The 13106-nt window shown below is 43.8% G+C and overlaps 1 protein-coding gene across 28 annotated transcripts in view; it reads right to left on the reverse strand.

Moving 5' to 3' along the window:
* LOC110489137 (rho guanine nucleotide exchange factor 9) overlaps positions 1–13106 on the reverse strand; it is a 115985-nt gene that overhangs the window by 102022 nt on the left and 857 nt on the right. For 12 of the 28 annotated variants that reach the window (XM_090198730.1, XM_090198731.1, XM_090198723.1 and 9 more), the window contains exons 2-5: positions 7859–9794; positions 3523–3858; positions 2384–2504; positions 2127–2227 (exon numbers count right to left, since the gene is read on the reverse strand). In XM_090198730.1, coding sequence (XP_090054856.1) covers positions 2127–2227; positions 2384–2504; positions 3523–3858; positions 7859–9640 — 2340 coding nt within the window. In that variant the 5' untranslated portion in view covers positions 9641–9794. The remainder of the gene's footprint in view (positions 1–2126; positions 2228–2383; positions 2505–3522; positions 3859–7858; positions 9795–13106) is intronic. The other 16 variants (XM_090198741.1, XM_090198737.1, XM_090198732.1 and 13 more) reach the window with 3 other exon arrangements.

Genomic DNA, 13106 nt, shown 5'->3' on the forward strand with positions numbered 1-13106 from the left:
TGAACTGAACCCTGAAGGAAGACTGTTGAACTGAACCCTGATGGGAAACAGTTGAACTGAACCTTGAAGGAAGACTGTTGAACTGGACCCTGAAGGGAAACTGTTGAACTGAACCCTGAAGGGAAACTGTTGAACTGATCCCTGAAGGAAGACTGTTGAACTGAACCCTGAAGGAAGACTGTTGAACTGAACCCTGAAGGGAAACTGCTGAACTGAACCCTGAAGGACAACTGTTGAACTGAACCCTGAAGGAAGACTGTTGAACTGAACCCTGAAGGGAAACCGTTGAACTGAACCCTGAAGGGAAACAGTTGAACTGAACCCTGAAGGGAAACTGTTGAACTGAACCCTGACGGGAGACTGTTAAACTGAACCCTGAAGGAAGACTGTTGAACTGAACCCTGAAGGAAGACTGCTGAACTGAACCCTGAATGAAGACTGTTGAACTGAACCCTGAAGGGAAACTGTTGAACTGAACCCTGAAGGAAGACTGTTGAACTGAACCTTGAAGGAAGACTGTTGAACTGGACCCTGAAGGGAAACTGTTGAACTGAACCCTGAAGGGAAACTGTTGAACTGAACCCTGAAGGGAAACTGTTGAACTGAACCCTGAAGGGAAACTGTTGAACTGAACCCTGAAGGAAGACTGTTGAACTGAACCCTGAAGGAAGACTGTTGAACTGAAACCTGAAGGAAGACTGCTGAACTGAACCCTGAAGGGAAACTGTTGAACCGAACCCTGAAGGAAAACTGTTGAACTGAACCCTGAAAGGAAACTGTTGAACTGAACCCTGAAGGGAAACTGTTGAACTGAACCCTGAAGGAAGACTGTTGAACTGAACCCTGAAGGGAAACAGTTGAACTGAACCCTGAAGGGAAACTGTTGAACTGATCCCTGACGGGAGACTGTTGAACTGAACCCTGAAGGAAGACTGTTGAACTGAACCCTGAAGGAAGACTGCTGAACTGAACCCTGAAGGAAGACTGTTGAACTGAACCCTGAGGGAAGACTGTTCAACTGAACCCTGAAGGAAAACTGTTGAACTGAACCCTGAAGGGAAACAGTTGAACTGAACACTGAAGGGAAACTGTTGAACTGAACCCTGAAGGAAGACTGTTGAACTGAACCCTGAAGGAAGACTGTTGAACTGAACCCTGAAGGAAGACTGTTGAACTGAACCCTGAAGGAAGACTGCTGAACTGAACCCTGAAGGAAGACTGTTGAACTGAACCCTGAAGGAAGACTGTTGAACTGAACCCTGAAGGAAGACTGTTGAACTGAACCCTGAAAGGAAACTGTTGAACTGAACCCTGAAGGAAGACTGTTGAACTGAACCCTGAAGGAAGACTGTTGAACTGAACCCTGACGGAAGACTGTTGAACTGAACCCTGAAGGAAGACTGTTGAACTGAACCCTGAAAGGAAACTGTTGAACTGAACCCTGAAGGAAGACTGTTGAACTGAACCCTGAAGGAAGACTGTTGAACTGAACCCTGAAGGAAGACTGTTGAACTGCATTGCAGAGATATTCCCTGAATGTCTCCATCAAACCAGAACCCGGAAGGAAGACTGGGGCAAAACAGACGGCGTTGGCTTAGATTGCTGATAGCATGTAAACTATATTTTGTCTCCAATGTTTATTGAAAACATAAATAAAGTTGCACAATGCGCATTTGTCTCTCAAATACATTGTTACAGTTGTTGATTAGCTAGCTAGCTGGCATATTTTAACCATATTTGCATAGACCTCAGTCAAAACCCCTCAAAACAAGACAGCTCAGAGATTCCAACTAGCTATCTTTCAGTTACTGACCTAATGCTCTTAAGTGCTTGGCTATCTGCCACCACATAGCAGTTTCTTGTCCTTGTTGCTAGCTACCTGGCCATCCAGAATCACAACAACACACAACTTTCTGCCCCTTTGAAGCGCTGACATTGTTTTCATGACGTTGTCAGCTAACCCATCAATAGGGAATAGGGTCCTATTTGAGACGCAGTCAGTGACTTGTGACTGAACATGCTAACAGGCTAACATGCTAACAGGCTAACATGCTAACTGGCTAACAGGCTAACATGCTAACAGGCTAATATAGTGTGATTATAGGACATGGTAGGCAATGACTCACAATGTTAATTTGTAGTGGACCAGAGCCTGTTCTGAGCAGTCTCCTCCTGCAGATGCCAGTCTCTCCATCACCAGGACACATTGAGGATGACTGGGAGTCTGCTGTAGTGGACAGACACACAGACAGTTCAACTACCACACACACACACACGCGCACACGCACACACACACACACACACACGCATTCGTACACCAACATGCACATACTGACACAGGCAGGCAGGCACGCACACACATGTGCACACACTCATGTAGTACCTGTGTGTCCCGGAAACAGGGCCAGAGTGGTAAGGCTGCTGGGGGGGAGGGAGTGACACCTCTGAAGAGACACTCTGAGGGGGGGCTCTAAAGGTGATGCCCCCGGGGGACGAGACATGGCCTGGAACACACTGGACAGTTACGCAAGCACACACCCAACGTCTCTCACATACAGTACATACAGTACATACAGTACATACAGATCCTCCAAACAACACATCTTCTTTCCTTCTCAGAGTGTAGAACATTTAAACCCAACAGTATATTCTGGTGCATAGGTTCAGAGTGCATGCCACATACAACCTTGTGATACAATATGAATCATTCCTACCAGTCAGGTGATACAATATGAATCATTCCTACCAGTCAGGTGATACAATATTAATCATTCCTACCAGTCAGGTGATACAATATGAATTATTCCTACCAGTCAGGTGATACAATATGAATAATTCCTACCAGTCAGGTGATACAATATGAATCATTCCTACCAGTCATGTGATACAGTATGAATCATTCCTACAAGTCAGGTGATACAATATGAATCATTCCTACCAGTTAGGTGAATCAGTATGAATCATTCCTACCAGTCAGGTGATACAATATGAATCATTCCTACCAGTCAGGTGATACAATATGAATCATTCCTACCAGTCAGGTGAATGAGTCTCCAGGTGAAAAGTTCATATGGTGAGTTATTATAATGAGGGAATAATGTATGGACAGAACGTATGGGAGCGGTGATGCAGAAAATTGGCCACAGACAGAGAAATAGTGAACGAGAGAGACAGCAGAGAGCGAGAGGAGAGAGAGAAATCAAGAGAGCAGAGAAAGAGCAGCTCAAGGAATAGATGATATATGAATACAGCCTTGTAGAAATGGGTCAGAGCATGTAGCATTGTTGTAGAGTAGGAGGGTATAAATACAGGGTTTGTAATCTCCTCCCATCAAAGCATGCAGCGCGTGTTGTGGTTGATTCATTACTGGTCCTACCAGCTAGGAGGACTACAGCCTATATTTAAATCAGGGTTGGCAGAGACTACTGGTCAGTCTCCACACACACTCCCACTTTCATTCTCTCAGCAGTGGGATAATGTGTGTTTGTTTGTGGGTGTGTGTGTGTGTGTGTGAGGTCTTACTCTGTGACTCTGCGCGGGGTCTGTCTCCACGGTAACAGAGGGCTCTATGACAGAGCATGGTCTGGCCAGACTGCCAGCCTGTCTCCGACCCGGCGGCAAGAGGTGCATCATGGGACCGGGCCTGCGTCTGTGCCGGCACAGAGAGCCCCCTGTGGCCTGCTGAGTAACGGCAAACGCACAGCCCTCTGGGAAGGGACTGCAGACTCGGAGGTCGACCAGTGCTGAGGCGGGACGGGGGCGAGGGCGGGGGGGCTTGGGAGGGGCAGGGGTCTTCACTGGACTAGAATAGGACTGGACTGACCTGGGTCTCCTCAAAACACTGCCTGATAGAGCTCCCTATTCAACCAACCAATCAATTAATTAATCAATTAATCCATCAGTCAATCAATCAATCTGGTTCTAGGTAATAATTCCATCAAACTCCATTCACAACCCTGATTTCTATAGTTGGTTTCCATTTTAGTTTCCTTACAGGAAAATCCACTGTTAGACCAAGCCCAGTATTACTCTGCAGGATAATCCACTGTTAGACCAAGCCCAGTATTACTCTGCAGGATAATCCACTGTTAGACCAAGCCCAGTATTACTACAACTCACTGTAGTGCAAGTACAGGAGGGCCTGACATGTCCTGACTCGTTGTGAGAGAGACACCGGAGGGCAGATGAGATGAGTAATCTGAACGGTGCGAGGAGAAGGAGGTGTGTGTGAAGCTGCAGTTACGGTGGGGGCAGTCACACACACAAACACACACACACACACACACACACACACACAAACACACACACTGTTTTCTGTTGTACATATTTGCTCTACCACGCCTGATTTTACTAATTGATGGCTTTAAATTAGTTGACTGGCTGTGGCTGGAATAGAATACACGTGTGGAATGTCTAAGGGATCCCTGAGGACTGGGTTGGGAACCACTTTTAGAACTAAATTCCCATGTTTTTTTAGGACAAGATTTGCTGGTGTGTTTCTGTGTGACAGGAAGGGGCAGGAAGGACAGACTACTGTGGTCTAACTAACACCTCTGACTCTACTTCCTCCTCCAGCCAACAGATGGGGCAAAAGAATACCCACAACATGCTCTCTGTACATTACCCTCTCTAACAGAGAGAGACCTATAATCTACTTATTCAATGTTGTACAGTACAAGTAACTGTTATGAGACTTGCATAAAGCATTTAGATGATTTCTGTTTTTAAAAAGCAAAAGAATGATGATGTTTAACAACGTTAGAAAGGTTAACAATAAGACAAAGTTGTAATGTAATAGTATTGTAATAGCTACATAATGACAGGATCTGATAACGACGTAGAATGAATGAATGATTTGATAGGACTGAATAAAATGAGGTGGTGACTTACAATAACACATTTTTATCATTAACAGGCACAGATTACAAATAACTATTTGAATTCCTCACTGAATTGATTTGCAGTCCCTTACAAAAATGTTTGTGGCAAATTGTGGCAAAATAGTGTGTCACAAAATACTGCCAGAAGTTTGCAAATGTTTGCCAGTGGTGAATCTGTGGTAAACCTTTGGCAACACTAATATTTATTGCAACTAGTGGCAAACAGTTCGTCAGAGGTTTATTTCCGTCAAGATTCTATTTGAATCTATGGCAAACCTGTGGCAACAATATTTATTGCCAGCAGTTGCAAACAGTTTACTGGAAGCCATTTCTGGTGAACACATGACTTCCAAGACCGCTGGAAGGACAGTAAAAAATTGCAATCAAGGGGTTTCTAAAAATGTGTTGAAATATGGAAACCAAACTAGCTACCTACCAGTGAGTGAAATGATTAATTAAACATCCTAATAAACTTTAAAATTGGGTTAGTTAATTGATGACTAGTTAGCAATGTTATATTTTATGGGATAGAGTGAAACACATTTTGTTGATACCAGTTTCAATCTGTCAGCGTCACTGACTGGCTAGCGCTTAGCTAGCTAACATTAGCTATCATAATATTGCACAATTAATGTGATCACTAGCTAGCTAACTAATGATTTGCCTAAACAATTACATTTTTCGGTGAATACGTTGATGTCTTATTATATCAATATGCATTTCAATATGCTAGTATCACAGTTCAGTAGCAATGTTAGCTAGCACAACAACTAAGCTAGCAACAATATGAGCTGACTTGACATCCAAGCCAGACTTCACTTTTGCAGGTGGATACCCTTCCCCTACCTGTGGTGTTGGAAGAGGCTGTATTGGTAGAAGGATAAATCAACACCCTGGGAAGATGCTTGTGGTGCACTCGATCATAACACTTTATTTGAGTGTATCATCTTCAATCTTGATGAGGTAAGTAAATGCATGTAGTATTCTCAGAATTGTAGGCCATACATTCATTCTTTGTAACAATTAGAACTTTCATTGCTTTAAACTAGTAGCTAGCTCATCTTCATCATGTGTTCCATCTCTGTTTCTTGAAGCAATCAGTTACAAGACAAAAAGACAGACTGAGGCCTTCAATCAAGGACAAAGAAATACGCATGAACCAGGTCAAGGATGGCTTTGAGATGTAAGTTAACAATAATTCATTTTGGAACATTAATATGAATTGCCATATTAGGCATAACTCAATTTTATGTTTATTTTCTTCCACCCAAGCCTTATATACCTGAGTCAAGAAGAAGAGACAACTAGTAGTCCCCAGTCTAGATTGAAAATCATAATTAGTTGATAAGTTTGAATCAGTTGTGTTGAGACTTGGCTGAAGAAATATTTTGTATACTGTGGCTCTCTTTGAACAGTTGGTCACATATTAAAAGCTAAGTCCCAGTTTGTGCATGCTACATCGTTTGTATATACAGTGGCTTGCGAAAGTATTCACCCCCTTGGCATTTTTCCTATTTTGTTGCCATACAACCTTGAACCTTGAATTAAAATGTATTTATTTTTGTGTGTGTGTGTGTGGGGGGGGGGGGGGGGGGGGTTGTATCATTTGATTTACACAACATGCCTACCACTTTGAAGATGTAAAATATTTTATATTGTGAAACAAACAAGTAATTGGTTGCACCAGATCTTATTTAGGAGCTTCATAGCACCACTTTTCCGTTTTTATTTTTTTTGCATTTTTTTTAAACAAGTTATTTTTTTAATTTCACTTCACCAATTTGGACTATTTTGTGTATGTCCCTTACATGAAATCCAAATAAAAATCTATTTACATTACAGGTTGTAATGCAACAAAAAAGGAAAAACGCCAAAGGGGATGAATACTTTTGCAAGGCACTGTACACTGTATAGCAATAATATACAAGCAGAAACATAATGTTTCCTTGCTGAAAAATATATAGAAAAGCCCTTTTCAGTGAGAAGCATAGCAACATCAAGGCAGCTTTGTAACAGATGACCCTGTTTTCCAAAGGCAAACCTGCCCATTAGCCACTGAATCAACGTCTTAAGATGCCAACATATAAAGTGTTAAATTGTTTTCAGTATCCTAATGTTGTTTTTGTTGTGTGTTTTCTGATTGTTTCAGTTCATGTTTTCAACAAGCTTTGTTCGAAGGACTTTGACAGGGCCGCATCTCCAAAGTTCACTCGAAAAGGCAATAGTTCTGAACTGGGTGTGATTTAGTTTTTGTTGTTTAAATTATTTACATTTTGTTAATTTACTTTTAAACCTCCATTGGTTGAATGCTATTGCTCAATTAACACTTGGCTCATGTAAATTCTGTAGTTGCCCCTTTAAACATCCTCAATGTCCCCATAGTGTTCACATTTCTCTCTTGGTAATGCAGCTACATAAAAATATGAATTTTTTTTTTTTTTTTGGGGGGGGGGGGGGGGATATCCAGTCTTTGCTCTTTTCTTCATTAGCCTGCTGATCATTTCAATTTGGATTGGATTTATTTATATATGTTAACACATGGTGTTTAGTATGTTTAGTACTGTATGTTTAGTTTAGTTATCTCTGTGAGAAGCAAGTTAATTTACAGTTTTATGTGAGTGGGTTTATGTAGATTAGATATAACATTTCAATGTTGTTAACACACAGTCACCAAAAACGGGATCTAATTTGTATATTATATATTATATATGTATATATATATTCATACTGAGTTTTCAGAAAATTTGCAGCAAACAGTAGAATGTTAACCATATGTTTCCCAGAATTGTTTGCCAGAAGTTTACAAGTCGCCGCAACAGTTTGCCACAAAACTAATTTGCATGTGAAAATATGAGCTTGCCACAAATCTACAGCAAATTGGCCAAAGGTTTGCTACAACTGTTTTCCAGAAACCTGTTTTTTTCAATAAGGGGTGTTGAACATAAAACAGTTTTCATGTTTATCATCAACATACTCACCTTAAATACTTCCTGGTGGCAGTTTCCTGCTGGCTCCCTAGTGGCTACGGTCTCTTCTTCCCGTAACTTTGATTGGCCGTTTGGAAGGTGTGTCTGATCCGAGACAGGTAGAGCATCCTCGGAATCCAGATAATTTCCTGAGTGTCGCTCTCTTCCCTCTCTTTCTCTGTCTTCCACTGTAGACAGACATTCTAAGTGGTCTCTGTCTCCCACTGTCTCTTTCTGAGTCTCTCTCTCCAGCCTTGAGTGTGGCACGTGATTCTCTACTGTGGCTACAGAGGTGTGCGGTGTCTGTCTCTCTGTCTGTCTGACTGGCTGACTCTCTGTCTGTTTGTCTGTCTGTCTGGCCGTTTCCAATGAGCTCACACACACCAGGCCGTTAACGCTTGGTGAGTCCGGACTCACCCTCCAGGCCTTCAGCACCACTCGAGGAGACCGTCTGCCTATCAGAGGAGTGGGTGAGGCAGGGTCACAAGCAGGGGAGCGAGGGGGGTGAGGGGTCAGGGGTGAGGCGGGTGTTGGGGGACACTCTGGATGGTCCTCACTGCGGAGGGTCAGGGACACACTGTGGACGTAGTCCCCCAGACGCTGCCCTGCTCTGGGGGAGTCCAGTGGCGTCCGCTCCGCCCCCCCCTCTGGAGGAGAGAAGGAGTGAGAAGACATCCGCCATTTTCTAGCCGTCTCTGCAACGTTGCTGAAGAACTTAATCAGACCCCCAAAATGTCCACCTTTGCTGTCAGAGTGTTTTGGAGCAGCTGGCTGAAAGTCCCGGATGCTCTCGAAGTCCACCGAGCCGTAGTCAGAGTCCATGGTCTTGTCCAGTGTGTGTAGCTCTGAGTCAAAACTCCTCTCTGAGTAGGCCGGGTTCCCCTTCCCCAGGACAGAGATCTTCCTCAGGTAACTCCACACGTCAGCTCTCTTAGACCTCCTCCCACCCAGCGGGGCCTTGGGGCCGCCCCTCACACTCTGCTCCTCACACACTTCTGCTGAGGTAGTGTTACAGTTAGAGGAGTGATTGGACTGCGCCTGAGCTTGGACCTGAGATCTCTTGGTGTAGGGGACTCTCTCTGTGGGCTTAGAGCCGTTCTGGGTAGCAGGCTCCACTAGCGAGGGAAGATGGTGTCTGTCCAGGGTAGCTGTCAGATCCATGTCATCAAATGAGCAGTCGAACTCGGCGGTGTGTCCGGCATACGAGTGCCTCTTGGCGTAGTGGCGGAGTGTGCTCCTACCGGGATGCAGGGCGGGTGAGGGGAGGAAGTCCCGGCAGAATGAGTCGTCCTCCGTCTCTCCATCTCTGAACTTAGTGCTGGACCTAGACATCTTACCCACCCTCCCCTTGAAGACACCCGGAGAGCGGAGCTTCTTGATGGAGCGGACCTTGTCAGCGAAGGACAGTTTAGGGATAAAGGCCTCCTCTCCAGGGAGGATCATGGAGTGAGGTCTTCTGTTATCCAGTTCTGAAGCCGCTTTTCGCCGGGTCAAGATCTTCCAGATGCCTCCTGTAGCTCTTGGTCTACGGTTGACATCCGGGTGCTCCATCCCAGGGGTCTGAGGGGGTGCCTGGGTCTCTGCCTGTCTATCCCCATCCCCCTGCCACTGTCCCTGGGCTTGGCCTGGACCCTGACCCTCTTCTTGACTCTCTCCCTGTCCCTCTCCCTTCCCAGTCTCCTGGATAGATACAGTGCCGGTCTCATTCTGCACATCCAGAGACACGTTGAAGACTTTATTGACGAACCCGTTGGGGTCACTGCTGTGGGAGGCGGGGCTGTCCGTGTGTTCCATCCTCTCTCATCTCATCCTACTACAGCTAAGTCAGCTATCAGCTCTGTCAGCTATCAGCTACGTCAGCTATCAGCTACGTCAGCTATCAGCTACGTCAGCTATCAGCTACATCAGCTATCAGCTCCAGACCGCATCATCTCTTTCACCCACACACCTGGAGAGAGAAAACACACAGCACAGCAATTTGTCAGCTCTCTTATAGTCACACAAACAATTCAATTAAAATCAATGAAAGAACCTTGTATTTATCTCTGAGGGGCAATACGTGCCCTGTTTTTATCTCTGAAGGTCAATTAGAACCATGAATTTATCTTCGAGGGGCAATTTGAACCCTGTATTTATCTCAGAGGGGCAATAACAAAACTGTTGTTATTGTACAAAGTTTGGAGACGTTGCTTGAGTTCAGCCAAATAAACCCTTCATTCATATTATGTCACACAGACCTGACCACACATCAGATTTAGATGCCCCACAAGACAAGATACAGGTACAGCATAGATACAGTACAGATACAGTACAGGTACAGGTACAGGTACAGATACAGTACAGGTACAGTACAGATACAGTACAGATACAGTACAGGTACAGGTAACAGATACAGTACAGGTACAATACAGATACAGTACAGTTACAGGTACAGGTACAGTACAGATACAGTACAGGTACAGATACAGATACAGTACAGGTACAGTACAGATACAGTACAGGTACAGATGCAGATACAGGTACAGGTACAGGTACAGTACAGATACAGTACAGGTACAGGTACAGGTACAGATACAGTACAGGTACAGTACAGATACAGGTACAGTACAGATACAGTACAGGTACAGGTACAGATACAGTACAGGTTCAGTACAAATACAGTACAGTTACAGGTACAGATACAGTACATGTACAGATACAGTACAGGTACAGGTACAGTACAGGTACAGATGCAGATACAGTACAGGTACAGGTACAGATACAGGTACAGATACAGTACAGGTACAGATCCAGGTACAGATCCAGTACAGGTACAGTACATGTACAGATACAGGTACAGGTACAGATACAGTACAGGTACAGATACATGTACAGGTACAGATACATGTACAGGTACAGATACAGATACAGTACAGGTACAGATACAGATACAGGCACAGATACAGGTACAGATACAGTACAGGTACAGATACAGGTACAGGTATAGTACAGGTACAGATACAGTACAGGTACAGGTACAAATACAGGTACAGATACAGATAGAGGCACAGGTACAGGTACAGATACAGATACAGTACAGGTACAGTACTGGTACAGGTACAGGTACAGATACAGTACAGTACAGGTACAGGTACAGATACAGGTACAGATACAGATTCAGTACAGGTACAGTAGAGGTAGAGGTACAGATACAGATACAGTACTGGTACAGGTACAGATACAGATACAGTACAGGTTCAGTACTGGTACAGATACAGATACAGTACAGATACAGTACTGGTACAGGTACAGTACAGATATAGTACAGGTACAGTACAGGTACAGGTACAGATACAGGTACAGTACTGGTACATGTACAGGTACAGATACAGTACAGGTACAGATACAGATACAGTACAGGTACAGGTACAGATACAGATACAGATACAGTACAGGTACAGTACTGGTACAGATACAGATACAGTACAGATACAGTACTGGTACAGGTACAGTACAGATATAGTACAGGTACAGTACTGGTAAAGATACAGTACAGATACAGTACAGGTACAGATACAGATACAGTACAGGTACAGTACAGGTACAGATACAGTACAGATACAGTACTGGTACAGGTACATATACAGATACAGTACAGGTACAGTACAGGTACAGATAGAGTACAGATACAGTACTGGTACAGATACAGATACAGATACAGACACAGGTGCAGGTACAGGTACAGGTACAGATACAGTACAGGTACAGGTACAGATACAGTACAGGTACAGTACAGATATAGTACAGGTACAGTACAGGTACAGATACAGTACAGGCACAGTACAGATACAGTACAGGTACAGTACTGGTACAGGTACAGATACAGATAGACACAGGTACAGGTACAGATACAGTACAGGTACAGTACAGATATAGTACAGGTACAGTACAGGTACAGATACAGTACAGGTACAGTACTGGTACAGGTACAGGTACAGTACAGATACAGTACAGGTACAGTACAGGTACAGATACAGTACAGGTACAGTACAGGTACAGATACAGTACAGGTACAGTACAGATATAGTACAGGTACAGTACAGGTACAGCTACAGTACAGGTACAGTACTGGTACAGTACAGATACAGTACAGGTACAGTACTGGTACAGGTACAGATACAGATAGACACAGGTACAGGTACAGATACAGTACAGGTACAGTACAGATACAGTACAGGTACAGGTACAGTACAGATACAGTACAGGTACAGTACAGGTACAGATACAGTACAGGTACAGTACAGGTACAGATACAGTACAGGTACAGTACAGATATAGTACAGGTACAGTACAGGTACAGATACAGTACAGGTACAGTACTGGTACAGGTACAGGTACAGTACAGATACAGTACAGGTACAGATAGAGATACAGTGCAGGTACAGATACAGATATAGTACAGGTACAGTACAGGTACAGTACTGGTACAGTACAGATTGCTGTTTGTGTAATACTGGTGCATAAAGAGTGCAGTTCAAAAAGCTATGCTTGCATCCTAAATGGCAGTATATTCCCTATAGTGCACTACTTGTGACCAGGGCTCAAAAGCAGTGCCCTATATAGGCAATATGGTGCCATTTGGGTGCAGACCCTATCTTTCATCACTTGTAACACATGACTTAACATAGTGGTCATGGTCTTACATGAAACATTCTATAAAGGCATGCATGACTGACACATTTTTTGGGGGTATTTGAAATGAGCTGATGTAGGGTGACTTGAAATAAGTGAATCTTTCATCGTGTGTGCAGTACAGTGGTCCCTTTAAAGTGAGTCAGCATTATTTAAACATCCACCCTCATACCCCTCTATACCCTCACGAGCCACATTAGCCCAAGTAATTATACAGAATACAGCAGCACACACCAGGATCCCGCGTTGCCATGGAAACCGAGCCCTACGGAGGTGGTGGTGATGTGTGTGTGCAGCACCAACTTGTGTGTGCGTTTATATCAAACGACAGATCCCCTTCATCTGAGGAGGATGACTGAGAGCTAGGCCCAGCCTCCATTCACTTTCTGTTCCACGTATTAATGCACTATCCTTGCCCAGGTCATTTGAGAATGGACTATGCCCTATTAGCCAACATTATGTGGACAACAGACCCCCCCACAAGAGTAGTTAGGAATACATGTAGCTAGATGCAGTATTGTAAACTAATGTAAGAGGTATGGTTACATGTAGTTAGATACAGTATTATAAACTAATCTAAGAGATATTT

The sequence above is a fragment of the Oncorhynchus mykiss genome, chromosome 14, assembly GCF_057628025.1.
Source record: "Oncorhynchus mykiss isolate SJ-2025 chromosome 14, ASM5762802v1, whole genome shotgun sequence".
NCBI lineage: Eukaryota > Metazoa > Chordata > Actinopteri > Salmoniformes > Salmonidae > Oncorhynchus > Oncorhynchus mykiss.